The following is a 14196-nucleotide window of genomic DNA, read 5'->3' as shown; positions in this document are numbered from 1 at the left end:
AACGGGGCAAAAAAAGAGGAGACAGGATCAGGTTTTCTTCCCCGGCTCGACACGGGGTAAAGTTAGAAAGGCAGCAGCTGAAAGGTTGGGGTGGGTGGGGGGGAGGGGAGGGTCTCAGCCTCGGCCCAGGTCGATCCAGTCCTGCCCTCTGCTCGCTCTGCATGCTGGGATCTGTAGTTTGTTTAACCATTTTTTTATATTTCTCCAAACCCCCCCCCCCCCCGGTTAACAAATCAACATAGATTATAAAAAAAAATCATCATCATCGCTCTAAGAAAAAGTCAGAGCTGCAAGCTCCCTGCGTTCAATGGGGCAAAATCTGGAGCGGACCGGCTGGTTAGGTGACCCGGACTGCTGAAGGGGGTGGGGGTGAGCCCCATCTCAGAAGTGCTGTGAGGAAATTCTTCTGTTTCTGAGGGAAGGGCGGGGAAGATGGGGCCTCTTATCTCCACAAACAGAGGTGACAGATATTGGGGGGGGGGGGGGGGGTGTCCTGTTAGGGAACGGCAGGGTAGAGGGACCTGACTTGAGATTAAGCAGGCTCTGCTCTGACAGGGTAGGATAAGGTTGGGGGTGTGAGCCGGGATGTCGTTACCTGCTTGTAATATACAAAAAAAAACCACAAACTGTAAAAGCTCTCCTCAAATAATTCCAAAATGTCCCTGCCTCCCTCGGAAATATAAGAAAACTCTTGACAATTTCTCATAAGGCAACTTATAAACAAGAGTAAGGGGCCCTTGGAATGGATCCTAGAGTGAGTGACCGGGTCAGGAACCGGCTGAGAGGGAGGTGACCAAGGGGAGAGGTAAATGGAGAGGTCTCTGAGGAGGGAGGGGGGTGTTACTAGCGCTCTCTGTCTCAGGGATCGGTCCTTGGATTGATTTATTTCCCCAACATTTTTGCGAACGACATAACGCAAAGGGTCGTGGGGAAAGTTTTGTCTTCCTGCCGATGATAACAAAATCTGTAACGGGGTGGACAGCCAGGAAGGTGAGGAGGACATGAGGAGGGATCTAGCGAAGCTGGAGGAATGGTCTGGCAGCCGAGATTTAATGCTACAAAATGCAGAATAATGCGTTTAGGATGCAAAATCCCCAAGGGAGAGGTGCAGCATCGGAGGTGAAATTATTCTAAGCACAGAGGAAGAGCGGGATCAGGGGGTGATCGCGTCTGATGATCTTATGGTGGATAAAGTGAGGGTGAAAGCCAGAAAGCTGCTTGGGTGCACAGGGAGAGGAAGGGTCAGCAGAAAAAGGGAGGTGATGCTGCCCCTGTATAGGTCCCTGGTGAGACCTCACTGGGAATACTGAGTACAATTCCGGAGACCCCACCTTTAGAAGGATAGAAACAGGATGGAGTCGCTCCAGGGGGAGGCTGCTAACATGGTCAGTGGTCTTCATTATAAAGCACATGGGGAGAGAGTTAAAGATCTAAACATGATACACCCTGGAGGAGAGGGGAGATAGGATAGAGACATTCAGATATCTCAGAGGTTTCCATGCACAGGAGCTGAGCCTCTATCAATGGAAAGGAGGCTGCTAACATGGTCAGTGGTCTTCATCCTAAAGCACATGGAGAGAGAGTTAAAGATCTAAACATGATGCACCCTGGAGGAGAGAGGAGATAGGATAGAGACATTCAGATATCTCAGAGGTTTCCATGCACAGGAGCTGAGCCTCTATCAATGGAAAGGAGGCTGCTAACATGGTCAGTGGTCTTCATCCTAAAGCACATGGGGAGAGAGTTAAAGATCTAAACGTGATGCACCCTGGAGGAGAGGGGAGATAGGATAGAGACATTCAGATATCTCAGAGGTTTCCATGCACAGGAGCTGAGCCTCTATCAATGGAAAGGAGGCCGCTAACATGGTCAGTGGTCTTCATACTAAAGCACATGGGGATAGAGTTAAAGATGTAAACATGATGCACCCTGGAGGAGGGGGGAGATAGGATAAAGACATTCAGATATCTCACAGGTTTCCATGCACAGGAGCTGAGCCTCTATCAATGGAAAGGAGGCTGCTAACATGGTCAGTGGTCTTCATCCTAAAGCACATGGGGATAGAGTTAAAGATCTAAACATGATGCACCCTGGAGGAGAGGGGAGATAGGATAGAGACATTCAGATATCTCAAAGGTTTCCATTCACAGGAGCTGAGCCTCTATCAATGGAAAGGAGGCACTAGAACAAGGAGGGGTCATGGGATGAGGGTGACAGGGGGTAGACTCAGGAGTAATCTTGGGAAATATTTCTATACAGAGAGGGTGGTAGGAGCTTGGAATGGCCTCCCAGCGGAGGTGGTGGAGGCGAGGACCGTAAGTGAATTAAAGAAAGCAGAGAACAGATGATGGGGGGGGGGCTCTGGGGGAGAGGAAGCTGAGCAGGGGATGTGGCTGTGTAGATTGGAGGGGGCCCCGTACACTCCTTATCTGCTGGGACTGCGTTTCCACCCATTCTGTTCACAAGTTGCTCCTCAAGCCTGCACGGCTGGGATCTACGCTCTCTTAACCCAGCGCGCACACCCGCTCGCGCGCCCAGTGCCGTACCTGGGCGAAGGGCGTGACGATCAGGTCTTCCACGTGTCTGTGTAAGAAGATGAAGAAAAAACAAAACAAAACCGATCAGCGTATTATTCACAGGCTATGGTAACGCATCGCACGGCACGCTGGGGACGGCGCCAGCCAACAGCATCCCAAGCACAGAGAGCTCAAAGAAGCCCCCAACAGAGGCGCAAGCAGTGCCAGGTAAAAGCGCCTTCTGCGGAGACGTAAATCTGCCTTTTCCCCATTTCTGGGCTCAGCACGGGCAGGGAAGCGAGAAGGAACCACCGGCAGACAGGGTAGACGGCCCCCTCTCCTCTGCCCGATTCCTGCATTTTCTCTTTCACTCTAGGCATCGTTGGACCTTTTTTTTTATAAATTTGTTTCCAATTTTTACTTTTATTATTTTTTTGTTTGTTTGTTTGTGGAGTAAGAAGTACATATTTTCTGAAGTCTGCTCTTCAGCTGTCTGTGCTGTATTCATGCTTTACACATTGCCTTGATGAATTAGCACAGAGGAGGCCGCGTCTGTAATGTGTGGCCCGCAAGGGGTCACTCCCCTCCCCCCCCCCCCTTCAGTCACTGTGTCTGACCCCGAGCAACTCAAAGGCTTGGGGGATGCAGCAGAGTGAAGCTAAGGAAACCCCCCCCCCCCCCCCCCCCCCAGCTGTCCTCCGCTACTGGACGTTTTCTGCAAGCGTCCTCCTTACGTCAGGGCACCGGGGGACAAGTCGTGCACACGTGAAAGGCGTGATCGGCAAGCAAGCCCTTAGCGTGAGCCCATGAAAGGACAACACCAGGTCCACTGGCCGCAGCCGAAATCTTCTATTTATAAGCAAACCGCACCCACCCTCCCCCATCACCTGTCCTCCCCCACAGTCCCAGGAACAGGGAGGAAAACAAACCCCCCCCCCCCCACCACCACCACCCACCCTCAGCTGTTGGGAAGTGTCTCTCGGCTGGCAGGGGAGTCAGCTCGGCCTGCTGGACTGCCAACCTCGACTCCTCGGGCCAACGCGGCTTAAAGAGAGAAAAGTGGCCTCATGGCCACTCCCGCTGGTGCTTTTAAAGGCTGTCAGGGAGCTGGCACAACCCCTGCTCACTTGGGCCTTCTTCCATGCAGGCTGTGGATGGGAGCCCCCCTCCCCCCCGCTCCTCCACCCCCCAGTAATGCGGACAGCACAGAAGCCATGAGACTTGCAGACATAAGTTCCAATCCCACCGCTCCCACCAACGCTGTTACGCCGACAGCGCAGAGCTGCCCGAAACGCTGCAGACCCGGCAAGAAATCCCAGCGCTGCCACCAACGCTGCGGGTACTGAAGGAACAGCGCCCGCACTCGACTTGTCCACCCCCCCCCTCCCCCCTCCTCAGACCTACCCACCCGCAGACCACCAGATGATGGCTCGGAGGCTTAAATATTTTTATAATTTAAATATTCTGCAGCGGCACAAAGCTCTTTGGGAACAGGGGGACGTGAGGGTAGAGGCCCCTGCCTACAACGTTGACGCTGATTAAATAAAGACAGCCCGTGATGTGTCAGATAGGATTGTCCGGCGCCACGTGCGGCGCTGGTCAGAGGAGCCAGCGGTCAGACCTCCCCTCCCCCCACCCCCCCCCCCCCCCACCGGACAGGGGAGTAGCCGGCGAGGCTGCCCCCCCCCCACCCCCCCGCGTCAGAACCCGCCAGCGCTCTCCCCCGCCCCGGGAGCCCCTACTTACGCTTCACTGGCGACGGAGGAGTTTCGCGACATGGTTTTCGGAGACATGTCGTAGTCGCTGTCCGACCGGTACAGGAAGGACTCCCGCCGCTGGTTCTGGGGGAAGCTGGGGTGCAAAACCAGCCCGGGACTCGCCTGCGAGTCGATGGGGCTGCGGCCTGGGGAGGGTCCATTTTCCACATCAAAGCTGCAGAGAGAGAGAGAGAGAGTGAGACACGGCAGGCAGTTTAGAAGCCTGGCAAGTTTATCCTCACCGTCTGGCCACACTCAATACCCGGACCCCCTCCCCCCCCCCCCCTTTCCCTGCAGGACCTCAATCTGCTCCCCCAGTCTCTTTTCCCAGAGATCCCGTGTTTCGTTGCACGGAGCTCAAGGCGGGTTTACCCCACCGGCTTCTCCTTACCACGGTTCTCCCTGCCACGGGGAGACGCTCCGGAGGTACATTCGCGGGAAGAGGCTCGGCGCGGTGCAGGGGGGGGGGGGTCACTGCATCGCTTTATCGCGGCGCTCCCAACCCTTCCCGGGGAAGCCCCGGGGCAGGACGGAGACGGCGGACCGAGGCCCCGCGGCGCCGCCGACGTTCAGCGCGCCGTGCGCGTCCTACGAGTTCGCGGGGGGGGGGGGGGGGTGACGCCGGCGGCGCGGGGCATACGGGACGCATCCTGTGCCTGACCGCAAGAGCGCGGGCGGCTTTTCACACGTGTTTCTCTTTTCAAAACAGGAAACACAGCTGGGCGGCAGGGAGCAGTGAGCAAGCGAGAGAGAGTGAGAGAGAGAGTGAGAGAGAGACTGCACGCCCGGACTAAGCTAGGACGGACATGCGGGACGGGTGTTCGGGGTTTTCGGGATCCTTCCAAACGAACACGCCCGAGATCGATCTGCAATGAACTGAGGCAGCTGATCTCCCCGGCACTATCCCCGAAAACCTCGGCCCATCTCCAGCCCTCCAGGACTGGAAGCTAGGAGGGGGCAGCTATAAACTCTAGGGCCATCGGGGGTGGGGGTAACACAGCTGGAGCCGCTCCTGGCTCTGCCTTCCACCTGCACCCCCGATCCCGGTGCGCGGGGAATCCTCGCTGTTCCGCTGGCCTTCGGCGTGGCTACCTCTGAGCTCAGTGGGCCAGTAAGGGAGAGGCAGGAGACGGGGAAAAAAAAACCCTCATTACTTCCGGGAGGGCCACGGAAAAGGCACAGGGAGACCCATCTCAAGAGTCAGTGACAGAGCCGGGGATTAGAGCTGAGGCACAGGGGGATAAAGTGACTCACCCTGAGGTCACACACAGAGAGTCAGTGACAGAGCCGGGGATTAGAACTGAGGTACAGGGAGATAAAGTGACTCACCCTGAGGTCACATACAGAGTCAGTGACAGAGCCGGGGATTAGAACTGAGGTACAGGGAGATAAAGTGACTCCCCCTGAGGTCACACACAGAGAGTCAGTGACAGAGCCGGGGATTAGAACTGAGGTACAGGGAGATAAAGTGACTCCCCCTGAGGTCACACACAGAGAGCCAGTGACAGAGCCGGGGATTAGAGCTGAGGCAGAGGGAAGTATGATTTGAACGCTGGTTTCCTGTTCTCAGCTCACTGAGGTGGGGGGTGATGGGAAGGAGCAGCGGTGCTGGCAGCCGGGAGACAATTCAAGACCTGCCTGAACTAAATGATTTCCCGTATTTCAGTAGCACGTAAAATCCTGGAGACCTTCCCGCCGAATTTCACCACCCTGCTTCCAAACAGCTCCCAACCTGTCACGGGGCCTCTCCCCGTCTCTCGCCTCCCAGGAGCTGTGCCCTGGGTACTGGGGGTATAAAAAAACACACACACACACCCCCCACACGTTATTCATAAACAAGTGACCACGCTCTGCTCTCACTCTGGCCTGGAACGAACGCGCACGAGCGCTCGCCTGCACGGACGCGCCGACACGGAGACATGTACGGGTGGGCGGGCAGGCCAGCGTGCGCCCCCCAGAGTAACGCAGGTTCCCCCGGGCCGCGATGTCTGCTCCCCAGCAGCATGAAAGCATCAGAAACAAAAATACATTTTGACGAAAAGAAGGTATAGCCGAGCTGGGAATACGACAGAGAGTGGCAGCACTGCAGCCGGCGCGCTGAAGACGGGGCCCCATACACCCTCGTCCGAGAAGGGGGGCGCGCGTGCCGGCGGGGACCCGGGGAAGGAGCGTGAGGGGGGGGGGGTAATCGCTGCTTGCGGCCTGCGTGCCCCCCCGAGCGCGCAGGGTTAGAACTCTCTCTCCGCGCGAAGCGGGTGGGTTTAAAAGCCGGCGAGCCGCCTAGTGCCACAACGTCGCGCCGCACGCTCGGCTCTTCTGCCCTTTCCTTCCTACGTCGCAGCGGAGCGCGCGACGACGGTGGTGGCGGTTTCCTGTTCCCAGGCTCCGTGTACTGCAGGGCGCGGCGGTCCCCGGCTTCGCTCAGAGGGGGGATCAGGGGGGTACACATTCACGTTTTCAAGTCCGGGGGTGGAGGCGAGGGCCCTCCTCTGGGCAGCAGAGAAGCGGGGACCCGTCTGGCGTATCCACGATTCATCCTGCGCCCAGAGCCCGCCGCGCACCGCCCTCGGCACAAGGGACGCCCCTCGCACGTCTAGGCGGCAGGCCAAGCCGCCATTCGAACCTGGCGACCTTTAGGGTTTGCAGAAATGTCACAGGACGGCCTCTCTGTGTGCCCAGTGCTTCCCTGCCATCCCTTCCCGACGCACTCCCGTAACCCAGAAAGACCCCCCCTCCCCCCGTGCTCGGGCAAAGAGATAAACCACGGGGAGCCTGCCTCCCTCCCCCCCACCAAAGCCAAGTCTGCCAGCAAAGATACTCACAGGACACACCATACACACACACTCGGCCCCAGCTCAGGACATACACAACATAAGCATCAGCAGCACACACACCATACAAACACACAGACACACACAGCCCCAGCTCAGGACACATACAACATAAGCAACAGCAGCACACACAGCATACACACACACACACACACCACAGGACACACATAGCATAAGCAGCAGTACACACATTACACACACACACACACAGACCACAGGACACGCACAGCATAAACAGCAGCAGCATACACACACACACACACCACAGGACACATACAGCCCCAGCTCAGGACACATACAACATAAGCAACAGCAGCACACACACCATACACACACACACACGAGAGATACAGCACAGGCAGCGTCAGTGCAAGCTGGTTTTTTTTTTAAGACATGCCATACTGGATCAGACCAAGGGTCCATCAAGCCCGGTATCCTGTTTCCAACAGTGGCCAATCCAGGCCATAAGAACCTGGCAAGTACCCAAACATTAGACGGATCACAAACTACTATTACTTATTAATAATAATTACCATCATATCAGTTTATGGATTTATTCTCTAGGAACTTATCCAAACCTTTTTTAAACCCAGTTACACGAACTGCTGTAACCACATCCTCTGTCAATGAATTCCAGAGCTTAACTGTGCGCTGAGTGAAAAAGAATTTTTCTCCGATTTGTTTTAAATGTGCTACTCGCTATCTTCATGGACTGCTTCACACACTCGCGCGCACGGAGCCCCATGGCAAGACACGTACAGCTCCAGGCAGCAGCAGCGCAAGCTGCGTGCACACCTCTAGCTGTTGTGAAATCGAGAAGCATTTTCTTGGCAGAAAACACGAGGGAAGACAAAACGTACCGAAGAACTCACACACAAAGAAGGCAAACTGATACATGCAAAGCACGAACACAGCACGGACAGCTGAAGAGCAGGATATGTTAAAGCGAGAAATAATAAGATTAGAGAAAAACAGTGAGGCTGAATAAAAGTGAAAGAGGAAGCGAGGGACTGAGTGGCTGACGATCTGCGAGACGCTGCTTCTGACAGAGTGCCCCGGGGGCCTCCTGGGATATGTGGGGGTCGCTCCCCCGAGCCGGGCCACCTGGCTGCCGCGAGGGAGGTGGAACTAGGATCGATCTATTAACCAACCCCCCCCCCCTAAAAAAAAAAAAGCAACCGGAGAACTTTGCCAATCCACGAGGAACACGCAAGGAGCTGAACGCGCTGAGCTCGGACTCCCGGTACGTGGAAACGCACCTCGTGAATATTCAGCGTGCGCCGCCTGAAAACCAGGCGGCTGATGCCGGGGGGGTGGGCAGGAGGAGAAGGCCTGACCTAGACCGGCTTCTGTTGTGGCCTGCCCAGCCAGGGCTCAGCCCGCAGGCAGGCACACGAGCATGCACGGAAACGTGCGAGCACAAGCACGCGTGCACAGAAACGCACGTGGACGGAGAGGCACGTGCACGGGAGGAGGGCCCGGGAAACGGGACAGGCCGCTCCCCGGTCACGGCGAGCAGCGTGGGGGAGGGGGGGCAGTCTGGGGCCACAGCCTGCGGGAGGCGATGAGAGAAACCAGACTCGGCTCCTGCTTGCACGGCAGCCACTGCTGCTCACCTCCTTCGTCCTTTCACAGAAAAGCCAGCCCCTAGCAACCGGGAATATCCCCGGGAATCCTGCTGACCTAAGACTGACAACGGATCTGTACTGGTTCTGGGATGAATACAAGAGATAGAGAGAAGGGAAAACCCAGCATCTGTCCCACGTAAAACATGAATACAGCACAGACAGCTGCAAAGCAGATCTTCATCAGAGCCCCATGCGGGTGCAAAACTGATACACGTAAAGCATGAATACAGCACAGACAGCTGAAGAGCAGATCTTCATCAGAGCCCCATGCAGGCGTCACACTGATACACGTAAAGCATGAATACAGCACAGACAGCTGAAGAGCGGATCTTCATCAGAGCCCCATGCAAGTCTCACACTGATACACATAAAGCATGAATACAGCACAGACGGCTGAAGAGCAGATCTTCATCAGAGCCCCATGCAGGCGTCACACTGATACACATAAAGCATGAATACAGCACAGACAGCTGAAGAACAGATCTTTATCAGAGCCCCATGCAGGCGTCACACTGATACACGTAAAGCTTGAATACAGCACAGACAGCTGAAGAACACATCTTCATCAGAGCCCCATGCAGGCGTCACACTGATACACGTAAAGCATGAATACAGCACAGACAGCTGAAGAGCACATCTTCATCAGAGCCCCATGCAGGCGTCACACTGATACACGTAAAGCATGAATACAGCACAGACAGCTGAAGAGCAGATCTTCATCAGAGCCCCATGCAGGGTCACACTGATACACGTAAAGCTTGAATACAGCACAGACAGCTGAAGAACACATCTTCATCAGAGCCCCATGCAGGCGTCACACTGATACACGTAAAGCATGAATACAGCACAGACAGCTGAAGAGCACATCTTCATCAGAGCCCCATGCAGGCGTCACACTGATACACGTAAAGCATGAATACAGCACAGACAGCTGAAGAGCAGATCTTCATCAGAGCCCCATGCAGGGTCACACTGATACACGTAAAGCATGAATACAGCACAGACAGCTGAAGAGCAGATCTTCCATCAGAGCCCCATGCAGGGTCACACTGATACACGTAAAGCATGAATACAGCACAGACAGCTGAAGAGCAGATCTTCATCAGAGCCCCATGCAGGCGTCACACTGATACACGTAAAGCATGAATACAGCACAGACAGCTGAAGAACACATCTTCATCAGAGCCCCATGCAGGCGTCACACCGATACACGTAAAGCATGAATACAGCACAGACAGCTGAAGAGCACATCTTCATCAGAGCCCCATGCAGGCGTCACACTGATACACGTAAAGCATGAATACAGCACAGACAGCTGCAGAGCAGATCTTCATCAGAGCCCCATGCAGGCGTCACACCGATACACGTAAAGCATGAATACAGCACAGACAGCTGAAGAGCAGATCTTCATCAGAGCCCCATGCAGGCGTCACACTGATACACGTAAAGCATGAATACAGCACAGACATCTGAAGAGCGGATCTTCATCAGAGCCCCATGCAGGCGTCACACTGATACACATAAAGCATGAATACAGCACAGACAGCTGAAGAGCAGATCTTCATGACACTTTTTTTCCGTACTGGGGTGGGGGATGGCAGGGAGGATACAGCTGCCTCTCCCTCACCATGGAGTTTCTGTTCCCTGACAGACAAATCCCTACCCAGCTCTAATTTCTCCAGGCTGCCTCATGTTTACGACAATAAATTGGCTCCCAGCAGGGATGGGCGCCGGTCTCCATGAGGCCAGAAGAGAGAACAAGGCCCCGGTGTGACGGCAGCAGTGAGGCCTCCCCTGAGAGAGCACCGTGACCTTGCCAGAGATGTCCCTGCCTCCCCTGCCCTGGATGCCACGCTGGACACACCTGCTGGGGAAACATGCAGCGGGCCAGGGCAATTAAATAACGGAAAAAGCCCAATCAAAGCAGCGCGGCTGAAGCCGCAGAGTTCCCGCTATGAAACCAAACACTGTCTTGCACACGCTGTTGGGTTTTGTCTCTGGTTTTTTCTCGCCTCTAGCCGTACGGCTCGTCCTCCGGCAACACCGTGGCCAGGAAAGCAGAGGCGTTCGTATCATTCGTTCTCCTCCAAACCGAACCGGCGTGCTGAAAGGCGACTTATCCGCCAATACGCCGATACCTGAAACGGGGAGCAGGAGAACGAAACCCAGGGGCAGGAGGCGACCAGAAACACGCGGGGAGGGCACCGATTTCACAGGCATTCCCCAAAAAAGCCGATCAAAGTCCAGACAGGCCCACGCCTGAAAGAGCCAACGCTGGAGAGCATCACCTTTGTGACAGCAGCACAGGGTTAGAGCGAAAGCCCAATTCACCCAGTCCCAGGGGGCGGGGGAATTAGAAAACCAAGACCTAGGCCAGGCTTATTTTTCTGGGAGGATATAAAAAAAGAAAATGACCTCCCTTTAAATCCTCTGCACAGGAAGGAAAAGCAGAAGTTGTGCAAACATTTTCAGCCAGACGCATTTAAAAAAAAAAAACAAAAACACAAAACAAAACAAACGATCCACCCATAAAACAGAGCAAGGCCGGGCGCGACTCGCCTGCTTGCTGGCGAAACCCAGCGTCCGTACCCCCCCCCCCCCCCCCCCCGAAATTATGTGGAGCCAGGGGTAAAAAGCTGCACTCCCCCCCCCCCCCCCCCGCCTGGGAGAGCAGGTGAGGGGCCAGAGGAGGGGACCATGCGTGAAGTCGCGGTGCAGCAGGGATAATTAAGTTTTAATGCCACTGTCCTCTCCTGCAAGCTCGGGGTTCAGATCCCGCCGCCTCAGGGATCTGAACCCCGGGATTACCCCGGGACTCCTCTGGGTCCCGGGGTAACGCGCGCAGTTACCCGACTTTAATCCACTTTTAGTGCCTGAAAAGCAGAGCGCAAACAAAAACTGAAGGGTATCCCGACCAGCTCTGGCACTTCATGGGGGATAGGAGGGTGACTGGGGGGGGGGGGGGGGGCCTGGCAAGGCTGGAGCGACAGGGAAGGGGAACGGATATCCCCAGCAGAGAACCACAAGCACCACCCTCACAGCTCCCTTTCCTGCTCTCCTTTCCTGGGGCTTTCTCCAGAGAAACGCTCTCTTTGAAAAAACTTTTACACATTTCTGAAACAAAAGATGGCTGCGCCTGTTACACCCACAGCCCCCTCCCCAAATCTGCTCTTCAGCTGTCTGTGCTGTATTCATGCTTTACGTGTATCAGTGTGACGCCTGCATGGGGCTCTGATGAAGATCTGCTCTTCAGCTGTCTGTGCTGTATTCATGCTTTATGTGTATCAGTGTGACGCCTGCACGGGGCTCTGATGAAGATCTGCTCTTCAGCTGTCTGTGCTGTATTCATGCTTTACGTGTATCAGTGTGACCCTGCATGGGGCTCTGATGAAGATCTGCTCTTCAGCTGTCTGTGCTGTATACATGCTTTACGTGTATCAGTGTGATGCCTGCATGGGGCTCTGATGAAGATCTGCTTCTTCAGCTGTCTGTGCTGTATTCATGCTTTACGTGTATCAGTGTGACGCCTGCCTGGGACTCTGATGAAGATCTGCTCTTCAGCTGTCTGTGCTGTATTCATGCTTTACGTGTATCAGTGTGACGCCTGCACGGGGCTCTGATGAAGATCTGCTCTTCAGCTGTCTGTGCTGTATTCATGCTTTACGTGTATCAGTGTGACGCCTGCACTGGGGCTCTGATGAAGATCTGCTCTTCAGCTGTCTGTGCTGTATTCATGCTTTACGTGTATCAGTGTGACGCCTGCATGGGGCTCTGATGAAGATCTGCTCTTCAGCTGTCTGTGCTGTATTCATGCTTTATGTGTATCAGTGTGACGCCTGCATGGGGCTCTGATGAAGATCTGCTCTTCAGCTGTCTGTGCTGTATTCATGCTTTACGTGTATCAGTGTGACGCCTGCACGGGGCTATGATGAAGATCTATTCTTCAGCTGTCTGTGCTGTATTCATGCTTTACGTGTATCAGTGTGACGCCTGCACGGGGCTCTGATGAAGATCCGCTCTTCAGCTGTCTGTGCTGTATTCATGCTCTACAAGCTGGCATTCGGTAAAGGAGGAAACACTTTCTGATCTGTACTTTATCCGGCCTCTCTGCTTACCCCTCCCCCCCCCCCCCCTCCCGCTGGCTCTCATCAGGGAGTCCTTCCGTGCAGCTCGTCCACCTTAATGTCATGGCTGCCGGCTCCTGTCAGGGAGCCTTCAAATTTGCAGCATCTCTGCCTGGGGGTTTCGCGGCTTTAGTTCCCCCGCTGGAGTGTGCGACCGACCGACCTCTCTCCCCGATATCCAGGAAGTGGTTCCCACACACACACACACCAGGGTTCAATCTCTGCTCCCCAGGTTTTCCCCTTCACCTGCCAGAAACCTGCACCTTGATCACAAGAGGAGAAGCAAGCCCGCCGCCCCCCCCCCCCCCCCACTGAGAAGGCCCGGCCCTGCCCCCATCCAGGCCTCAGGAGAGACAAAACAGAAAAAAAAAAAATAACACACAGACGCCAAAGCCTTAAGAAATATTTAACCCTGTAGGACTCTCAGGAGGCCGGCCCCATCCTTCTGCCAAGGAAAGTGGACAGAACCGTTCTCAATTCCCTGGGTCAGCAGCCCCAGAAGGGGGTCAGGGCAGGGGCCAACACAGCTCGCTCCGGCCAGGCCCCCCACCCAGCACCCTGGCCTGCGTTTTTAAGGGCCCTCACCAGCCAGAGAGGTCTGAGCAAAAAAAACCCCCCAAAAACACAACCCCAGGGTCATGGTGGAGACAGTGGGAGAGCAGCAGTGCCGGATTCTCTCAGAGCTGCATGGGCTTGGGCTTCTGGGGGTGCCGGTGCTGCCCTGCAGGGAGCTGGGGGGGTGCGGCTCACACATCTGCATTCCTCCGATTCCAGCACTACACACACACACACAAGCACCTGAGAAAGCTCTCCCCCCAACACACACCACACACCCAGAATGCAGCCTCTACCCAGGGCAGGTCTCCTTTAATCTTACACAGCCATAACCTATACATCCAGAGATTCCAGCAAATACAGGGGCTGGAAATACCAGAGGAGACTCCTGAGAAATGCAGAGAGCGCAGGGGCTGAAAATACCAGCGGAGAGTCCTAAGAAATGCAGAGAGACCAGGGGCTGAAAATAGCAGAGGAGACTCCTGAGAAATGCAGAGAGCGCAGGGGCTGAAAATACCAGCGGAGAGTCCTAAGAAATGCAGAGAGACCAGGGGCTGGAAATACCAGAGGAGACTCCTGACAAATGCAGAGAGCGCAGGGGCTGAAAATACCAGAGGAGACTCCTGAGAAATGCAGAGAGCGCAGGGGCTGAAAATACCAGCGGAGAGTCCTAAGAAATGCAGAGAGCGCAGGGGCTGGAAATACCAGAGGAGACTCCTGAGAAATGCAGAGAGCGCAGGGGCTGAAAATACCAGCGGAGAGTCCTAAGAAATGCAGAGAGACCA

At 55.1% G+C, this 14196-nt stretch overlaps 1 protein-coding gene across 7 annotated transcripts in view; it reads right to left on the bottom strand.

Annotated features, from left to right (window-relative positions):
- Positions 1 to 14196, bottom strand: part of PDE4A (phosphodiesterase 4A) — a 246378-nt gene that overhangs the window by 35803 nt on the left and 196379 nt on the right. For 6 of the 7 annotated variants that reach the window (XM_029585244.1, XM_029585245.1, XM_029585246.1 and 3 more), the window contains 2 exons: positions 4263 to 4448; positions 2547 to 2583 (listed from right to left, as the gene is read on the bottom strand). In XM_029585244.1, the coding sequence (XP_029441104.1) occupies positions 2547 to 2583; positions 4263 to 4448 (223 nt within the window). Of the gene's footprint in view, positions 1 to 2546; positions 2584 to 4262; positions 4449 to 4664; positions 4878 to 14196 lie in introns of those variants that run through there. The other variant, XM_029585249.1, reaches the window with a different exon arrangement.

Source organism: Rhinatrema bivittatum, chromosome 19 (assembly GCF_901001135.1).
Source record: "Rhinatrema bivittatum chromosome 19, aRhiBiv1.1, whole genome shotgun sequence".
NCBI lineage: Eukaryota > Metazoa > Chordata > Amphibia > Gymnophiona > Rhinatrematidae > Rhinatrema > Rhinatrema bivittatum.
Note: the sequence above shows the minus strand (reverse complement) of the source record. Positions and strands in the feature narration are given on the sequence as shown.